The sequence below is a fragment of the Euleptes europaea genome, chromosome 1 (assembly GCF_029931775.1).
Source record: "Euleptes europaea isolate rEulEur1 chromosome 1, rEulEur1.hap1, whole genome shotgun sequence".
Classification (NCBI taxonomy): Eukaryota; Metazoa; Chordata; class Lepidosauria; order Squamata; family Sphaerodactylidae; genus Euleptes; species Euleptes europaea.
In genome coordinates, this window is record NC_079312.1 from 160,741,258 (window position 1) to 160,761,382 (window position 20,125).

The following is a 20,125-nucleotide window of genomic DNA, read 5'->3' on the forward strand; positions in this document are numbered from 1 at the left end:
GACTGTATCAAGATTTATTTGAGAGATGTTTTAGCAATGTGGATCACATGTCTACATCAGCTGGACAAAACACAAAAAAGAATCTTGATGCAATTATGTATTAAGATTGCTTTTCTGTGGAGGTTTGTCTATGCACATGAGTGCATCAGTAACATCCAGGAATAATAAAGGATAGGAAATGGTGGAATTTCTTCATCTCTCATGTTCAGCATGATGAATCCCAAGTAATATGGCAAATGTACATGTGTGGGCTAACTACAGGTGCGAAAATCTGTCATTTTTCAACTCCTACAATTCCAGCTAGCAGCACTGGTTTGCAATAGCTCTTCATCTATAAAAATGCAAAGTTCAAGCAGAAGAAGTTACCCTCATTAATGGTTTTCCGCCACTGTTTCTGTGGTTTGCGTCTCTGTTAGGTTAAGTTCTGAATTTTCTAATACATCTATACAGCAGATAGTCTGTAGTGTGGTGAATCTCTACTGTTTGAAAATACACAACTTCCACATAGTTCAATAATTTACATATGCAATGTCATTCTTAGGGACTAATACAAACCCTGGACCCTATTTTCGTTGCTGAAACCCAGTCTTTGAATATCTGAAATGCTTGTGGCCATAGCACTCTAAAAAGAAGTGATCCTGTCAAGAAAATTGAAACAATAACCATAAACATGACAATAAACATGGCAGAGGGATTTTTCTTGTACAATTAGGTAAACATATGCATTTAGGGATAGGTAGCATGGCCTCTTGGTAGCTTTGAGCTCTGTAGTGAAATAATTTATAGTTTATAGACTTCCCTTATATTTATCCATATATGGAAAGCAGTAGTTTGAGGCCCTGCTCTAAGAACACATGTCCTTAGTTTATTCTAGAACCAGGCTGAGAGACTGTTTTATAAGGTATTTTGGTTGCTGATTTTATTAAAGTTATTTTAAGCGATTCTTTGTTCTGACAGCCTTTATCTGTGGATCTAGAAATATTCTAAGCTCCAGCTTCATTCATACTTAGGGCTAAACTACACATTATGTCCTTTAACAAATTGGGTCCTGGTTCCCCACGTGGAGTATTCTGAGCACATGCAGCTTCAAAGATATGGAAATAACGCTCCATCACCTCCCCCCATCTCACGGTAGAGTTGCCAGGTCTCTCTTCACAACCGGTGGGAGGTTTTTGGGGCGGAGATCAGTTATAATAGCAGGAGATCTCCAGCTGGTACCTGGAGGTTGGCAACCCTATCTCACGGTCGCAATCCAAATTAAAAATGGCTGCAGAGAAAATGAGTTAGGAGTGACCTTAGGGTTGGTGGGAGGGTTGTGGGGGCAGCATCCCAGGAAAAAAAGGAAAAGAAAAATACGGTCTCACCTACTTACAAGAAGTTCTGACCATATTCCTGGCAATTTCTAGTTATCTGGGAATGACAAAAGGTAGCTCTAGAATCACCAGAAACTGGCAAGAACTTCCTGTAAGTAGACGATATCACAAGCCTGCCCTGGGCCTGTGTATTCTTACATGTGTGTTGAGTGATTGCTTGCATGTAAAAGCGTGTTTGTCTTCATGCCGCCACCCCAAGCTATACAACCCAGCCTATTCCATAACCAGGACTTTGGGGACCCATGGTAAGGCTGCCTCTGAGCAAGTACAAAGGGCAGAGCTTCCAATTACTTAGCCCCCCGTTCATGAAAATGAGATGCTCCCCGCAAGTTGTTGTGGGTCCCTGCTTGTCCATTACTAATAACTGGGCAACGTGCAACTCTTTCACCCTGACTCATCTTATGGGACTCATAAAGCATTGTTGTGATGACAGTGAGACTTACCAAGAGGGCAGAGACTGTAGCTTACCAAATGCATTCTGCTTCTTCAGAGAAATCTGCCTTTTCTCATGATTTATTTCCAGAACCCAGCAGGGACATAACTTTTCCTTTTGCTGTTGCTCTTTACCGTTGTCGACTGAACCCCGGGCAACCTCCACTTCATTCTCCCCAGCCTCCTTCCCACATCAGAGAGACGCCCAAATCCTTCCCTGTTTTTTGGAGGCACCTATTCAAAAAACACTGGCTTGGATCCACTGGAAGTGTCTGCTGACCGACTTCAGCAAGTGTGACTTTCTCCCCCACCACCACCACTGCAGCCCCCAAATCCCTCCCAAAAACTGCTTGTGTTGGGCAGGGGACCCCAGGAACAGCAGGAGAGGGGAGTTGACAGAGGAGGAATGGGCAACCCCCCTATATATCCACTGTCAGTGTCTGACAATGCATGGCTATGAGAAAAAGTCAGAGCCAATGAGCAAAGCAAAACAGAATGGTGTAGTGGTTCAAGTGTAGGATTGCCAGGTCCCTCATCGCCTGAGGAGGGGAGGGTTTGGGGAGGGAAAAGACTTCAATGCCATAGAGTCTAATTGCCAAAGTGGCCATTTTCTCCAGGTGAAGGGATCTCTATCGGCTGCAGACTAGTTGTAATAGCAGGAGATTTCCAGCTAGTACCTGGAGGATGGCAACCCTATTAGTGTGACAGTATAGATTCGAATGTAGGAAATCCTCATTCAGATCCCCCCTCTCTCACGAACTCTGCTGGCTAACCTTGGACCAGTGTTCTTTCTCTCGGTCTAACCTACCTCACAGGGGTATCGTGAGGTTAAAACCGGGAAGGGGAGAACTACAGATGCCACCCTAACTTCCTTGGAAGAAGGATGGGATAAAATAGAAAAAATGTCGTGACCGTACTGTAGATTCTGCTCAGGGCAGTTCTTTCATTGGAAGCAAGAGAACTCCTTGGTTCATAACAAGAAAACAAGCAGAAGGGAACAGAATCCCTTTAGTCAGAAATAATATTTTCAAGGACAGGTTGAGCAGGCACCTATCCGAGCTGCTTTTCATCACAAAGCCTCAAAACTGTGTAAGTTACCTCAGCGATGCCAGTGCTACTAAAAACAGGATTTTTTCCCTGTGCTTTTCAGGAGTCCAATGTCTTGTAGGAGACAGGTCTAGGGCTACCAACTTTTAAACTGTTGTTTTAAGCCATCTCTTTTATATCAATTTGATCTGCAAGGAATACCAGATTATGTTGTTTTCCTGCGTGCCATGAAGTTTCAACTGCCCATTTCTACAGAGTAAAAGGTCAAGGTCCCCTGTGCAAGCACCGGGTCATCCCTGACCCATGGGGTGACCTCACATCCCGATGTTTACGAGACAGACTTTGTTCACGGGGTGGTTTGCCAGTGTCTTCCCCAGTCATCTTCCCTTTACCCCCAGCAAGCTGGGTCCTCATTCCACCGACCTCGGAAGGATGGGAGGCTGAGTCAACCTTGAGCCGGCGACCTGAAACTGACTCCCGTCAGGATCGAACTCAGGTCTTGGGCAGAGCTTTCGACTGCAGTACTGCAGCTGACCACTCTGCGCCACGGGGCTCTACAGAGTAAGCCTCTGTTAAAGGGACAGGGCGTTGTTCTCCTAGCCAGTTGGCAACCATAGATCAGGCAATAATGCTGTGGGAAGAAGCTGTGTCATCGACTCCGGCTTTTATGACCTTGGGTTTCTAACATTCCTAGAGCAGTGCAGGAAGGAGACACACTATTGTGACTCCCCCCTTCTGAGGTAAAGTAACAGGACTTTTATGCATGGCTGTTTCCCTCACGGTCACCCCCTGACAACTTCAGGTCTTTGTGTTGATGATGCATGCCATTTCCGACTGTCGAAGGTCACCTCGCTGTCCTTCTGCGTTTCCCCACATTTTGCCCACGTTTTCAAAATTCGAGATAAAACAGGTGTCTGAAAAAGCAGGCAAAATGCGGGGAAACGCAGAAGGGCAGTGAGGTGACCTTTGACGGTTGGAAATGGCATGCATCATCAACACAAAGACCCGAAGTCGTTGGAGGGGTGACCGCGAGGGAAACAGCCACGCATAAAAGGCTATAGAGAGCCCTCCTCCTCATAGACCAACGAGGCTGAAACCTCCTAACTTTATAACAGAATTCAGACAGCGATTTCCGTCAAAACGTTTCCTCAGCAGATTATCTTTATTTTGTGGATTCGTTCCGACTCTCACGTCCCACAGCTTCAATACTCGACCCCTGCTTGTCGTCTGACAGAGGAAGGAGGCATCGCAGGTTGACAGGAAGAGACATTCACATTTCATCCCAAAGCAACTTTCTTGTTTTCATCACGGAGGCCCGGACGAGTAGACAGAGGACACAAAGCGCAGTGTGGTGGTATGAGCACTTCCACCACTGAAGCTATGTGGAGTGCCATGGTCGTCTGGGTGAGGGGAGCTGCTGGCATCTCTGCAGTTGGTATGGGCGCTTGTTGTGGCAGGGCTGCCGCCACAAGTAGCGCCAGAGTGGCCGCCGATCCCTACACCTCTGTGGCTGCTTCCACGTGACGAAGGGTATGCTGGGCCATGGCGGGAGGCACCATCACACACTATAGCCCCCTCGCTTCTCCGGATGCCTGGTGAGAAAAGGGACCACACATTTTGCATTTCATCGGGGAATGAAACATGGTTTCCCACCAGATGGGAACTTCCTCTGCTTTCGGTATCATGCTTCTGCTTCGAGCTACCTAAATAGCATAAAGTGACAAACACATTTATGCTAGATCTATACGGGGCAATTTTAGTCAAAGCAGTAGGTAAGATTGGAACCTCCATGTTCAGAGGCAGTATACCTGCAAGTGAATGGATACAAAAGATGCCTTCTCTTTGAAGCCCTGTTTATAATTCATGAGCTTTTTTATCTGCTGGAAGCCAGGTGCCAGACGGGCTGGAGCTTTGTTTTTAAACATCTAGACAGTTCTTATGCTCTGGAGCTAGAAAAGTAGATTTATGCTGGTTCACCCTCCCTGACCCTTGTGGTATAGATAAACAGAGATCAGGGTGATCACTCAGTTAAAGAAACCTTTCACTGATGAATCATTTGTGGGCTTCCTAGAGGCACCTGGTTGGCCACTGTGTGAAAAGACTGCTGGATTTGATGGGCCTTGGTCTGATCCAGCAGGGCTTTTCTCATGTTCTTAACCACATTGTCATTGTATGGTGGCTTACTTTTATATGGGCATAAAAGCAACAATCTGAAGCACAATTCGTTCTTTGATTTTGGATGCAAGCAAACATGAATTACAAGCACCAGAGAAAGTATTCCTCCATATGAGATAGCAGGACAAACTTGCTTTACTCAGGTGTTGTCTGCTCCCTGCAATTTTTGCAAGTACCTGCATTTTAAAACTCCTTTTTTAAAATTCATGATCCACTTAATTGGAGATACATCTTAAAACTTCAACTGATTCTGTGACTTTGAGTTTCAGCTCTAGGAGAGATACGGATGCAATTCCTAGGATGTGTACTTCAGCATACATGTGTTTGTTTGTATGTAACATAGCCATTCCACCACCACCCTACTATCTGGATATGCCCTAGTAAATCTTATTGTATTGGTAGTAGCATTTCTCAAAGTATAAACTACTCACAGAGGTTCACTGCACACTCTCCTTCATTCATCCTAGTGGAAAACAAATGAAAGAAAATATTAGATCTCTTGTTCTGACAACAACACCGGAAACAAAGTACCTCTTAGAGGTGATGTACACTGTCCTTGTTCATCACTGGATACTTTCATCTCTTTTCCAATGGCGTCTGGGCCCGAATTAAGTGCTACAGGTATTTTAGTTATATTAGTAGCACTGTTTTAGGTTTTTTAAAAAATAATTTGTATCATTAGTATTTGATTTTTTTAGTAATGTTATATCTATGGTTTTTTTCCCCTTTTCTTTTATTGTAAGATTTAATGATAATGATAGAACCGGCCCCGAGGTCAACAATTCGGCTGGCTGTGATACCCCCACCCCGTGAAAACCCCGTGAAAACTGAAGTAGAAGTTTCATTTCCCCGCACCATGACCATCTCTTGAAATCAGATTTTTGATTACTATAATAAAGGACTGTTCACAGGATGTCATTTGCCACCCCAAAAAATGCTTTCCATGCCTTATTTTTCTTGCATTTAAGCCGTCTCCCTCAGTTTGGAAGCTAATTTGCATGGACATCATGCTATGCACCCCAGATACAAAGGGAGCCTCCAGACTTTGAGGCGCCAGCCTGCCAATTGACTCTTTACGCCAGTCCTGGGCAACGCTGAACTTCTGAACCTGAAAACTGATGGACAGCTCGGCTTGCAAATGCCTGGAGGATAGGGGTGACCCTTTTGCAAGCCCATAAAATTGGACCCCCTGTCCCAAAGTTCACTAAAGTTCGGTGACTGTCTAAGGAGTGTCCTTTGCAGCCATGCTGCAAATTTGGTGACTCTGCCTCCAAAAATGCCCCCACAGGAGCTTTGAAAAAATCCACATAGACTACAATGGGCCTGAATTTTTTTCAGTAAACCTGGAAATAAGCCGAATACCTATATTTACCAGTATGGGTATTCGGCGTATTCTGGATTTACCAAAAAAATTGGGCCCAATAAACCCAAAATTTACTGATTTTTTTTTTTTTTGCATGATCCTACTCACCAGCATTCCTCTCCTTCCAGCAGCTTCCTGTAGGTGGTGATCTCAATATCCAGGGCCAGCTTGACATTCATCAGCTCCTGGTACTCCCGCAGTTGGCAGGCCATGTCCTGCTTGGCCTTGTGCAGGGCATCCTCCATACTAACCAGCTTGCATTTGGCATCTTTCACTGCCATCTCCCCACGCTCCTCAGCAGCAGCTACCTCCTCTTCCAGTTTGCAGCGCTGTAAACACAAGGAGATTTCCCCCAGATACCTTTCTTGGAATGGGCAGGCGCAGACTCAAATTCCATTTGAAACAGGGAGGAACACTGAAGACAGCAACTTACAAGCAATGTTCTCCTGTTGTGAACCATCAAAAGGGTTGTCAGGTCCAGGTTGGAGGAAATACCTGGAGATTTTGGGGGTGGAGTCAGAGGAGGGTGGGGTTTGGGGAGGGGAGGGACTTCAATGCCATAGAGTTCACCTTCCATGGCAGTCATTATCTCCAGGTGAACTGATCTCCGTCGCCTGGAGATCAGTTGTAATAGCAGGAGATCTGCAGCCAACACCTGGAGGTTGGCAACCCTAACCATCAATGTGCTATGGGGTTAGGTCTGAAGTCTCCGTCCATGAGCAGAAAGGCACTAATGCAAGAGGGGGTAATCTTTGCTCATTCCCTTGTGCCCCTGTAGACCCCCATAGTGTGCCCCATGTTATTGCTGAGGCTTCTCCCTACCATCTTTCTTGAGGAGTTGAAGAGGCTGCAGTGGGGAAAGAGAGGCAGGAAAGAGCTATATACGGAGCAGCATGGAGCTTGCAATCCTTTGGATCAAACCCATTTTTTCTGTCTCTTCCATACGCTTGAAAGTCAAAGCTGAGCTTGTTTTTGTGGGGGGGAGGGGATTTAAGGATTCAAGAATAGTCAACAACAACAATAAAGACAATAATGCTGATGATGCTTGAAAATCTTCCTCCACCGGCATTGGCTTTTACATTAGAAGGATTAATCTGGGTGATCTGCCATATGCTTCTCTGTTATGTTGTTTTGTCACAAACCAGAATATCGAGGATGAGAAGCTGAATTAGGGTTGCCAACCTCCAGGAACTAGCTGGAGATCTCCTGGGATTACAACTGATCTCCAGCCGATAGAGATCAGATCACCTGGAGAAAATGGCCGCTTTGGCAATTGGACTCTATGGCATTGAAGTCCCTCCCCTCCCCAAACCCCACCCTAATCAGGCTCCACGCAAAAACCTCCCACCGGTGGCAAAGAAGGATCTGGCAATCCTAAACTGAATGGATGAACAAACAATTGATTGAATGAATGACCCAGCTATTCTTGCCTAAATAGATCTTGTGAGTCAGTTGCTTTCAGAAACCATGAAAGTAAGGCCAGTGATATTGTATCTTCCAAACTAGTCATTGTCCAACTGAAGGAGAGGATGGCAGTCATTAAGCCTGTCCGCATGTCTTCTGAATCCAAACATAACTAGAGCAGGATGGAATGGGGCCATGAGGAAACAGCTTTCTTGTAGGGTTGCCAGCTCTGGGTAGGGAAATACCTGGAGATTTGGGGGTGGAGCCTGAGGAAGGTGGAGTTTGGGGGGGAGGGACTTCAATCGGGCATAATGCCATACAGTCCACCTTCCCAAGCAGCCAGTTTCTCCAGGTGAACTGATCTCTAATGCCTGGAGTTCAGTTGTAATCCCAGGAGTTCTCCAGTTACCTCCTGGAGCCTGGAAGCCCTACTTTCAGACCTTTGTTGGTACCTGTGAATCTGCTCTGGTGCTACTTTCAAAATACGTACCAGAGTTTCTGAGAAATGCTCTTGTATTTGCATTTGATATTTTGGTTTGCTGCCCAGCATCCCAGTCATTCCAAAGGCCACGCCATTTATCTCACCTGAGCTTTAATACTTGCAATTTCTGACTCCAGTGTGTGAGCAACACGGGTCAGAGCCTGAAGCTCTTCTTTGACATTACGCAGACTGTCACAGTGTTTGGCTGCCATTGTCTTGAGCTCTTGATACTACCATGAGAAGCAAAACAGACCATTAAGTAAATGAATGTGTCAGAGTTCTCTCTAGCTCTCTCTCTTTCTCTCGCTCTCCCTCCCTCCCTCCCTCCCTCCCATCCTTCTCCCAAAGGGCACATGACATACATAGTTCTCCTCTGTAACAACCTAGAGAAATAGGATACTCTGCCCTCTAGATCACCTGCTGAGTTTCATGTCTGAGTGGGATATTTGAACTCTTGTGTCAGCTCCTTTGTCCAATGCTCTAACCCAACGGTCCCCACCACCTGCCAAATAATTAGCTGCTGTAAGGTGAAGCAAACCGGATGCAAGCATTTACGACCATCCTTTGAAAATTGTTTCGACTGAGCCATTGGGATATAACCCCAAAAGGATCTACCAAATTCTTGTACAATTTCCCCAGTGGCCCATGCCAAGAAGGGTGACCTGGCAACTGCTACCAGCTGGAATATCATTCCCTCAGCTTGCCACCCTTCAAGTGTTTTTAAATAGTGAGCAGGAGCAGGTGGGGCTTGTGCCCAGCAGTGTTTCTGATTCACCCCTGGTAATCTGATTGGCTGTGCAGATTAAAAGGCCTCCTGTTCAACAGAGCTTCTGCCTGAAGTGTTGAAGAGTTACTATGGTCATTTATGCATGGGTTCTTTCACTCACATTCACCCCAAATCTGTCTCGGTTGTTCCTTGGAGTTATGCATGAGTTTCCCCTCCATTAGAGATGACCTCACTGCCAGCCTTCACAAATTCCATTCCTCGGTTAACCCAATTCTTCTCTTTCCTATGAGCTCATCCCAGGTGAAATCTCCATGCATAAGGCAAAGTGCGGGACATGCAAGCTTAGTTTGGCTCATAGTCAGTTACAAAGCAGCATGCCCAGAGGTGGGTGTTCAAATATTTCCTGTTTCCTGCTTCCTCAGAGCTCTTTCGGAGCAGAAGAAAAGCTTTTTAAAACCCAGGCTTGGACTTCTCCCCCCGCCCTTCTTTTCAGATTGCTCCATTTTATTTATTTTTTTGTTCTTAAAATGCTTTTTTATGCAGCAATTGGGTTTCGGGGGGACTTTTCTCTCACTACAGCCAATTACGAAGCAGCATTTCATGAGGTGGGGATTCAAATACTTTCTGATTTGAGCTTGGAGGCTGCTGGTGCATAGACTCCCAACAGAAAAGTGTGGGTCCACTGAGCACAAACCTCAGGTAAAACTCCCATGCATAAACAGCCTATGACCGTTACATTATCACCTTGCTCCCTGAATTCTGTGCTTGGCTTCACCTCCTGAGGCAGACATTTTGTCATTGGCTCTGCCTCCTGCAACAGTCATTCTGTTGTTGCACCCCACCCACCACCCTGTGTCGGAATCAAAAGGTGCCCACAGCCTCGAAAAGGTTGGGGACCCCTACCCTAACCACTGGTTCTCACATAAAGGTGATAAGGATCCATATGTGCAGTTGCTTACCTGGCACTGGAACCAAGCCTCAGCCTCAGCGCGGCTTTTGGATGCAATGCCTTCGTACTGCTGCCGGAACTTCTCAATGGTGTGACCCATGTCCAAGCCTCGGCTATTGTCCATTTGCACCATGACACACGTGCTGGAAATAGAATCCTGGAGCTCACAAGTTTCCTGCAAAAGTGTCACAATGTATGATAATCATTGATCGTTCTGCTTCATGTAGAATCATGGTGTTGTACAGCAGCACCAAATGACCATCTATCCTCAGAGGGCAGTCTACGCAGTTTAGAGCAGCAGCTTAGGGCTTCAGAGCCAAATGCACAGATTCAGAACAAAATATGGCTCTTTAAAAAAGAAAATGAAATCTTCCATTTTGTGGTTTTGGTCCCATCTTTCATGCCAACTGTTCTGTGGTGGTACACATACCTGTTATTGAAATTCCAGAAATACTCACTGGCTCAATGTGGTTGAGAACCACTATTCTACACAGTGGCCTAGGGTTGCCAACTTCCAGGTGGTGGCTGGAGAGCTCCTGCTATTACAACTGATCACCAGGCTATGTAAATCAGTTTCCCTGGAGTAAATGGCCACTTTGACAATTAGATTCTGTGGCATTGAAGTCCCTCCCTCTCCAAATCCCACCCTCCCTAAACTCCACCCCCAAAATCTCCAGGTATTTCCCAAGCCGGAGCTGGAAACTCCACGGTGGCCCCTTCTAAGGTGTGCCTCCTCTGAAGGTAGGGTTGCCTACCTCCAGGTAGCAACTGGACATCTCCTGCTATTACAATTGATCTCCAGGTGACCAAGATCAGTTCCCCTGGAGAAAATGATTGCTTTAGAGAATGGACTCTATGGCATTATACCCTGCTAAGATTCTTCCCCTCCCCAAACCCAGCCCTCCATATGTTCCACCCCCAAATCTCCAGGAATTTCCCAACCCAGAGATGGCAACCCTATCTGAAGGCATTCAACAATCCAGGTTTACCTAGGCCCCCATGAATGGCTACTTTCCATTGCTTCTACTGGGAACAGTAAGAGATTGGCTGTTGAATGCCAAGTGCCCACCTCACAGGGTGTCTGTTGTGGGGAGGGGAAGGGAAGGTGATTGTAAGCCAGTTTGAGTCTCCCTTAAGTGGTAGAGAAAGTCGGCATATAAAAACCAACTCTTCTTCTAGTGATGAAACGTCTCTATTTAGAGAATTGATTGCTAATGATGCAGAGTTAGCCTAGCACCAAGTACAGAGGTACTCTGGTGTGTAAGCAGAGTTGTCAACCTCCAGGTACTAGCTGAAGATCTCCTGCTATTACAACTGATCTCCAGCTGTTAGAGATCAGTTCCCCTGGAGAAAATGGCCGCTTTGGCAATTGGACTCTATGGACTTGAAGTCCCTCCCCTCCTCAAACCCTGCTCTCCGGAGGCTCCGCCCCAAAAACCTCCCACTGGTGGCGAAGAGGGATCTGGCAACCCTATGTGTAAGAGAAGTATACACTGGATTCTTCCAAGAAGTCTCTCCCATCACTCAGGTTGTAAGACTGCAATCAGGAGAATCAGCAAGACTTGCTGTTTGAAACATTTTTACCAGAACAGACTTTTTTGTAATAGCTTAAAGTCTCATCACCTGTTCGTATATACATTTCAAGAAGCTGATTTGTTTGATGTGACTTTCCACCTTGGCTTCCAGCTCTGCCTTGTGTGTAAAAGCACAATCCAAATCCTGCATGGAAACCAAAACATTGTGATTTGTACCACATTACTATTCATAAGACAAAGAATGTTCTAAAGAGGCAAAGGAGATAAAAGTGAGTGTGGAGACAAAAGAACATACAGTCACAGCCAATCACAGCAAATTTTGGAGGTCCCCTCTAATGAAAATGAGCCATAAGAACATAAGAAAGGCCCTGCTGGATCAGACCAAGGCCCATCAAGTCCAGCAGTCTGTTCACACAGTGGCCAACCAGGGGCCTCTAGGAAGCTCCCAAACAAGATGACTGCAGCAGCTCCATCCTGCCTGTGTTCCACAGCACCCAAAATAATAGGCATGCTCCTCTGATACTAGAGAGACTAGGCAGAGAGTGGTAAGCTGCAGTACTACAGTCAAAGCTCTGCTCACGACCCGAGTGCGATCCCAACGGAAGTCGGTTTCAAGTAGTCAGCTCAAGGTTGACTTAGCCTTCCATCCTTCCAAGGATGGTAAAATTAATACCCAGCTTGATGGGAGTAAAATGTAGACGAATGAGAAAGGCAATGGCAAACCACCCCCTAAACAGAGTCTGCCTAGTAAACATTGTGATGTGACATTGCCCCATGGGTCAATAACGACCCAGTGCTTGCACAGGGGACAACCTTTACCTTTCACCTCTGATGAAGAGAACCATTGGTGTAGTGGATAATAGCAGTGGATTCTAAGCTGGAGAACAGGGTTCAGTTCCCTCCACAGGAAGCCTGCTGGGTGACCTTGGACCAGTCACAGTTTCCCCCGAACTCTCTCAGCTCATATAGAGGCAGGCAATGGTAAACCACCTCTGAACATCTCTTACCTTGAAAACCCTGTGGGGTCGCCATAAGCCAGCTATAACTTGACAGCACTTTACACACACCTCTGATGAAAAATATGATGGGAATTTCAAGCGAAGTCAAAAGAATTTTGATAATATTTCAGACATTACTCAGGGAGGGTTGTGTATGTATGTGCAAAGTGCCGTCAAGTCAAAGCTGACTTATGGCATCCCCAGAAAGAGGCTTTCAAGGCAAGTAAGAGGCAGAGGGGGAAGGCAGCATGGTACAGCCTGATCTCATCAGATCTGGGTCAGCCCTGGTTAGTACTTGGATGGGAGACCACCAAGAAATACCAGGGTTGCTGTGCAGAGGAAGGCACTGGCGAACCACCTCTGTTAGTCTCTTGCCATGAAAACCGCAAAAGGGGTCGCCATAAGTCGGCTGCGACTTGATGGCACTTTGCACACACACACACACACACACACGAAGCAGAGGTGGTTTGCCATTGCCTTCCTCTGAAGAGTCTTCCTTGGAGGTCTCCTTGCTTAGCTTCTGAGAACGGACAAGATTGCTGTGCTACCTTCCCTTCCCCTTCCCTCTCCTCCCCCAGGAAGGGTTAGCTCATCACAATATAACCTTTCGGTTGTTATGTTTTAACACTTGTATGAGAAGAACATGCTATATGTGATCCTCCCAATACACACTATTGCCAAATTGTCCGAAAAGTGCAACACCCCTATTTTCAGCCTCAGTACACACACCCTGGAACTGAAGCTGAAAATTCACAGTCCCTTATTTATTTTAAATTTATTTAAATCAGTATTGTCCAACAGCAGCATCAAAAATTAAGTCACTCACCTTTTTAAGTACTACAAACTCATTCTCAGTGGACGTCCGCTTATTACATTCCTCCTCATACCTGATCAGGTAAGGGAAAAGATTTTTATGAATCCATCCAAGACATAAAATAAGCATCATATACGGGGTGTGATTGTCATGTGCTTTTAAACAAAAAGTTACAACTCTTCACCACAAGAAAAACACAGGACTCTTTTTTCTCTCAACATATTGTGCAAATTAAGCATATCTGCATATGTATATAGATCCTTATTTGGAATGATTTTGTGCTCTGCCAGGGAGGAAAGAGATCTGCAGAGTGCAGAAGCTCCATACTGTGACCACAGGATAGATTCTCCCCCTCTAGTATCTGCCTTTTCATTTGGTATCACCTTGTTTGTTTGTTTTGCCGTCAAATCACATCTGACTTATGGTGACCCCTGGTGGGGTTTTCAAGGCAAGAGACATTCAGAGGTGGTTTGCCATTGCCTGCTATTGTCTGCTTCTGCGTCACAACCTTGGTGTTCCTTGGAGGTCTCCCATCCAAATACTTGCCAGGCTCAACTCTCCTTAGCTTCTAAGATCTAATGAGATTGGGCTAGCCTGGGCTATCCAAGTCAGGGCTACACCTTCAGAAACGTATCATCACAGCCATATAGGCAAGAAGCTCAAAGAACAAGAGTTCCCACCCTTTCTTTCGCTGCAGCTCACCATGCCCCCAAGATGCTGGCCTCGGGTTTCACAGGACCTCCAAGAACAAGGCAGCACACTGACACCAGCTACTGGCAGAAAAGTAAGATATAAATATTTGTAATAAATTAACAAATTGGACCACCAGGGATAATGAAGGGCATAACAGTGGAATGGAGCAATTAGCAGAAATCATTGCCTTTCTCAGCTGCTGCCGGGAGTGGCCTTCTAAGCAACAGTGGAAACCAGCTGTTGGATACAAGAAGAGTAATAACAGCAATCATGACAGGGCTCACAGGATACTGGTCATTTGGTGGGTGGCAGATTGAGAAGCAACAACATAAACTCAGAGCACACAGTCATGCTAGGAAAAGTTGAGGGCAGCAGGAAAAGAGGAAGACCCAACAAGAGATGGGTTGACTCAATAAAGGAAGCCACAGCCCTCAGTTTGCAAGATCTAAGCAAGGCTGTCAAAGATAGGACATTTTGGAGGACATTGATTCATAGGGTCGCCATGGGTCAGAAGTGACTTGACAGCACTTACACACACACTCCAGCTTTATTTATTTAAAATATTTATATCCCCCTGTTTTTCTCTTGTTCAAAGAAGTTGACCGTAAATGCATGCAAACACAAATCCCAATTAACATACATGCCTACTGAATAAATCAAAAGCACAGCAGTAAACTAACAGTATAGGTCTTAAAAAACAAAAGTAAGTCTTTAAAAATTAGGAACGCATCTTCTGTCAAGGAGGGGGATTCCAGAGTGGGAGAGCATCCTGCAATGGGTAGACCAAAAAACACTTTCCTTCTAACAGCAGCTGCCATGTAAAGTTAGGGTTGCCAACCTCCAGATACTAGCACTGCAGAAATGTGCCCGGAAATGGAGGACTGCTCTGCAATAAATAGGGTTGCCATCCTGCAGGTGGTGGCTGGAGAACTCCTGCTATTACAACTGATCTCCAGGTGATAGAGATCAGGTCCCCTGGAGAAAATGGCCGCTTTGACCATTGGACTCTATGGCACTGAAGTCCCTCCCCTCTCCAAACCCTGCCCTTCTCAGGCTCCACCCTCAAATCTCCAGGTAATTCCCAACCCGGAGCTGGCAACCCTAGCAACAGAGGTCAGTGCCATAGCTGGTAATGATAGTCATGTACAAAACTTGAATGCCTTCAAATAGCATGCTGTTAAAGTATATAACGTTTCCCTAGAACTCACCTCCTTTTATGACCTTCCATGGCTTGTTCTAAAGAGTTACGTTCAGCCTTCATCTTGGTTTTGTCCAATTCGAGACATTCCATCTCCTTCTTCAGCATGGAGATGTGTTCGTTGAAGAGGGGCTCCACCTTACTTTTGTAACGTTTCTTTTCTTGTATGAAGTCCCACTTGGTCTTCAGCATCACATTTTGTTGCTCCAGTAATCGGACCTGAATCCCAAAAGGAAAACATTCTAGCTCTTTGTAACCAGTTAGCTTTAGGGTTGCCTGGTAACCATCAGGGGATAAGGGGTAGAGGTGCCAGATCCAGGATTGGGAAACTTCTGGAGATTTGGGGAAGGAGCATGGGGAGGACAGGGATACAATGGGGTACAATGCCATAGAGTCCACCCTCCAAAATATCCATTTTCTCCAGGGGAATTGATCTGTGTAGTCTGTAGCCTGGAGAGGATCCCGAGGGCTCCCCAGGTCCCACCTGGAGGCTGCCATCTCTAATTAGCTTATGGGGCAAAACCTACTTCTACCAAATCTGCAGCAAACGTCAGATGGACCTTTTATATGGACCTTTTATATAAGCGGCACAATGGCTTTCCCATGGCTTCATTCTCTGGTGCTACTGCAACTTTTATAAATACCGTGTAGGTGCCAAAGTATAGATGATTGGGGAAGGCAATGGCAAACCACCCTGTAAACATAGTCTGCCTAGTAGATGTCAGGATGTGACATCACACTATGGGTCAGTAATGACCCAGTGCTTGCATGGATGTAAGTAGGAGATCTGTGCATACCATTACATGACAAAGATCCATATATCTATTTGTATTGTTACAATGGATAGGTGTCTACTTTATTATAACTGACAATAGCATTCCAGTCCATCTACACTGAGGATACACACAGTGCAGTGACATGGGAGGTGATTTACAATGGGCTTGTCTCACACTGGCGCAGAGTGGAAGAGCCCCGTGGTGCAGAGTGGTAAGCTGCAGTACTGCAGTCCAAGCTCTGCTCATGACCTGAGTTCGATCCCGACAGAAGTTGGTTTCAGGTAGCCGGCTCAAGGTTGACTCAGCCTTCCATCCTTCCGAGGTCGGTAAAATGAGTACCCAGCTTGCTGGGGGTAAAGGGAAGATGACTGGGGAAGGCACTGGCAAACCATCCCATAAACAAAGTCTGCCTAGTAAACGTTGGGATGTGATGTCATACCATGGGTCAGGAATGATCCGGTGCTTGCATAGGGGACCTTGACCTTTACCTTTTATCTCACACTGCTAAAATAATGGCTTAGATCCAGCAATGCACAAGCAGAAACAAATATTGAATTAGCGGAGTTCTACTTGTGCAGCATCTTGTGCAACACCTAGCACATTCACCCTACATATTATCGTGCCCAGAAAGTGGTTGCACAAGATCTTGTGCAAGCACAAATGCAATAAGTAAGCGCAAGAGGCTACTACAGTCTTTTTCTTGCATTTCGGCTTGTGCAAGAACTGTGGTGCAAGCAGAAATTTTGAACTGGATGCAACCCAATATTTATAAGCCTGTGGGTGGAGCTAATGGTGTGGCCTTTCCCATGGCATCCCCACTACCCCTAAAGGAGGGGTGCAGATTAGCTGGAAGAGGTCCTCACAATTGGCCCTGCCCATTTGTTTCTGGATCTTTACAGGAGTGCTGTAAGTTAAACCCACGATAAAGCACTTCCCACACCACTGATAACGTTCAAAGGGTACCACAGAGAAATAACTGGTGTACTTTTCACACACAATGGTGGTATACACGTGGCATTCTCAAATAACACAGATCTCCTTGGTGGAGGTTAGCCAGTTGGAAACTATCATGCACAAAGTAGGTTCTAATCACATTTCAAACAGGCTTCATCATATCTAAAATTTGTGAAGAGGTTCATGATGGCTCCTGAAGACCATTTGATGACTGCATTATTGGTCTTGAGAACAAAGCCTGTGTTGAATCATGGAAGATGATATTGAGGGGCTGTGGCTCAGTGGTAGAGCATCTGCTTGGCATGCAGAAGGTCCCAGGTTAAACCCCCTCCTCTCCAGTTAAAGGGAGTAGGCAAGTAAGTGATGTGAAAGACCTCTGCCTGAGCCCCTGGAGAGCCAGTCTGCGTAGACCTTGACAGCCAGTCTGAGTAGACAATACTTACTTCAATGTACCAAGCGTATGATTCGGTATAAGGCAGCTTCAGGTGTTTATCTCTGCTTGCCTGTTTTATTGTGGCAAGTCCAGAAAGGGAGATTAGACTTGTTGGTCAACCGTCCACTGAATTAGTGTAGGGAGTCTATAGTCATTCAGGTAAGTATCTTATTGAATTTCACAGCCCCATTGTTTCAACTAGACATGCCCCGTTTCATATTTTTTTTCCTTTTCCCATTGCATAAATTGAACCCATGAGTAGTTTCATGCCATCTTCTTCTTTGTGATGCTGATTCCCCCCTTTAAGGTATGCAATTCTTAACATTCGTCTTGTACCAATTGAGAACAAACTGAGTGTAAAAATGCCATAAAAGAAACAAATGGAGGGAGAACACCAGCAACAAACATAGACAAAATAATCCATAATGACAAGATACAAACCCAAAGTGGGTGGGTAGTGGGGGGGAGAACATCCCTGCGTCAGGAAGTAATGAGGAAGGGAAAATGCCAGAGAATGAAGAAAAAGAGGAGGAGGAGGAGCTGGTTTTTATACCCCACTTTTCTCTACCTTTAAGGAGACTCAAAGCGGCTTACAATCACCTTGCCTTCCCCAGTCCACAACAGACACCTTGTGAGGTAGGTGGGGCTGAGAGAGATCTGAGAGAACTGTGACTGGCCCAAGGTCACCCAGCAGGCTTGATGTGTAAGAGTTGGGGAACAAACCCGCTTCACCAGATTAGAGTCTGCCGCTCTTAACCACTACACCTCACTGGCTCTAGACATTGCTGTAGCTCTGGGCCACTGTCTGGAGTAGCCAAATTCCTAAGAACAGCCCTAACTATGACAAAGCAAGCAAGAACCCAATCAACATTGCTGAAAGTCATTTGTCCAGGTGTGCTAGTGCATCCTCACTGGTCTTGAGAAGCACTTGGCCAATCAAGTTGACCCAGTCATTTAGATTGTATGGCTGGGCTTTTGCTGGGCCCATAAAACTTGGCATGAGCATCGTGCCATATGGCAATCACTCATCTATATTCCTCTGACAGACATGTATCATATTAGCTGCATATCAACCTCCCCACCCTCCCAGACTCACCTTGTCAATGAAAGCGGCCAGTTTGCTATTGAGGCTCTGGAGCTCATTCTTTGCCTGGCACTTAACCGCTAAGGCCATGGTGTCGATCTTCAGGTCGAGAGGCTGCAGCAGCGACTCGTTGCAAGTCACCGGCACAATGCGCATTGGACCAGGAGCAACAGCTCCAGCATGCCTGTAGCTATATTCAGCGCCACAGCAGCTATGTGTGACGCCGACACCACTGTGATGCCCGTTTGCAGGGAAGCTGCTGTCAAGCCTTGGTTCCCAGGAGCCGACGCTCCTACTGCTAAAGCCCCCTGCTCCTCCATAACATATTCCAATGCCTATAGGACAGCAAGCACTGCTGCCCGTATATGACTGGCCTGCATTTTGAGGCCAAATCTCTGAATAGGAGCTGTAGTTTGTTTGATCCCATCCAGAGCCAGCATGACAAGACATCGCTTTTCAGAGGAGCGGAGCACAAGCAGGTGAAAGGGATTGTGAAAAGTGTGTCTTGCAGGGGCAGGGGGCAGGAAGGAGACATTCAAGCTTTGTGGGTTTAAGTAGGGCACACAGTCCTTTATATCCCTTTTGGCAAGCTGGGCTTGGCTTCCTTCTGGTGGGGAAATAGCAATTTCATGGCATTTATGAGCTGGGAGTTTTCGGCCATCAGCTTCTCAGGCACTGGGCTGAATAGCCAGGGTGAACGCAGCTCCCCTTCTTGGGATCCATGTGAGGAAGTTCCTATAAAGTTATTGGATCCAAGGCTCTCTGTGGAACAACGCCACCAGTATGACACACCAGGACTGAAATGGGACTCAAGCCAGTTGCAAGGCCTCCTATAAAATACATGTCTCATCTTCTGTATACCGCCCAATTACAGAATCTGTAGCCTGGCTAACTCACTGTTGTTTGACTCTGAAAAACATTGTGAAGAATTCAAAGAATGGATCAATAGATGTGATACCAACCTTTCCTTCTCAGGTCTCTGTAGTAGTTCTCACATTCCCTTTATCTTGAAATCTTCATATCAGATGCTACAAAACCTGCAGTTAGACCATTTAACAAGCCACATGATAAAAATGCAGGCTTGCATTACACATCTTACCATCCTGAAGATCTCCCAGAATTACAATATCGCTGTATTAGAGAGATCTGTTCCCCTGGAGCAAATGGCTGCTTTGGAGGGTGGACTCTATGGCTAGAGTTGCCAGCTCCAGGTTGGGAAATACCTGGAGATTTTGGGGGTAGAGTCTGAGGAGTAGGGTTGCCAGGTCCCTCTTTGCTACCAGCAGGAGATTTTTGGGGTGGAGCCTGAGGATGGCGGGGTTTGGGGAAGGAAGGGACTTCAATGCCATGAAGTCCAATTGCAAAGCACCATTTGCTCCAGGTGAACTGATATCTATTGGCTGGAAATCAATTGTAATAGCAGGAGATCTCTAGCTAGTACCTGGAGGGTGGCAACCCCACTGAGGAGGGCAGAGTTTGGAGAGAGGAGGGACTTCAATGCCAAAGAGTCCAGTTGCCAAAGTGGCCATATTCTCCAGGTGAACTGATCTCTGTCACCTGGAGATCAGTAGCGAGAGATCTCCAGCCACCACCTGGAAGTTGGCCAACCTATCTATGGCACTATACCCCATTGAGGTCCCTCTCCTCCCTGAACCCTTCCCTTCCCAGGGTCCACCCCCAAATCTTCAG

At 46.0% G+C, this 20,125-nt stretch overlaps 2 protein-coding genes across 2 annotated transcripts in view; one reads left to right on the top strand and one right to left on the bottom strand.

Annotated features, from left to right (window-relative positions):
• The window catches only part of LOC130493502 (keratin, type II cytoskeletal 5-like), a 203,161-nt gene that overhangs the window by 46,694 nt on the left and 136,342 nt on the right, over positions 1 to 20,125 (top strand). The gene's annotated exons all lie outside the window — the stretch shown is intronic.
• LOC130477178 (keratin, type II cuticular Hb5-like) lies at positions 4,158 to 18,886 on the bottom strand. The gene is made up of 9 exons (XM_056849251.1): positions 18,449 to 18,886; positions 15,200 to 15,408; positions 13,311 to 13,371; positions 11,575 to 11,670; positions 9,962 to 10,126; positions 8,380 to 8,505; positions 6,499 to 6,719; positions 5,459 to 5,490; positions 4,158 to 4,444 (listed from the first exon to the last, which is right to left on the bottom strand). The coding sequence occupies exons 1-9, from the start codon at positions 18,884 to 18,886 to the stop codon at positions 4,158 to 4,160; spliced, it is 1,635 nt and encodes a 544-aa protein (XP_056705229.1).

Excerpts from the sequence above, each read along its gene's own strand:
- LOC130477178 (XM_056849251.1), bottom strand. The coding sequence starts at position 18,886 with ATGTCTTGTCATGCTGGCTCTGGATGGGATCAAACAAACTACAGCTCC. Across the intron at positions 13,372-15,199 it reads ATGGAAGGTCATAAAAGGAG|GTATGAGGAGGAATGTAATA; the intron begins GTGAGTTCTAGG and ends TTACCTGATCAG. Across the intron at positions 8,506-9,961 it reads AGGCTTGGTTCCAGTGCCAG|TATCAAGAGCTCAAGACAAT; the intron begins GTAAGCAACTGC and ends TTCTCATGGTAG.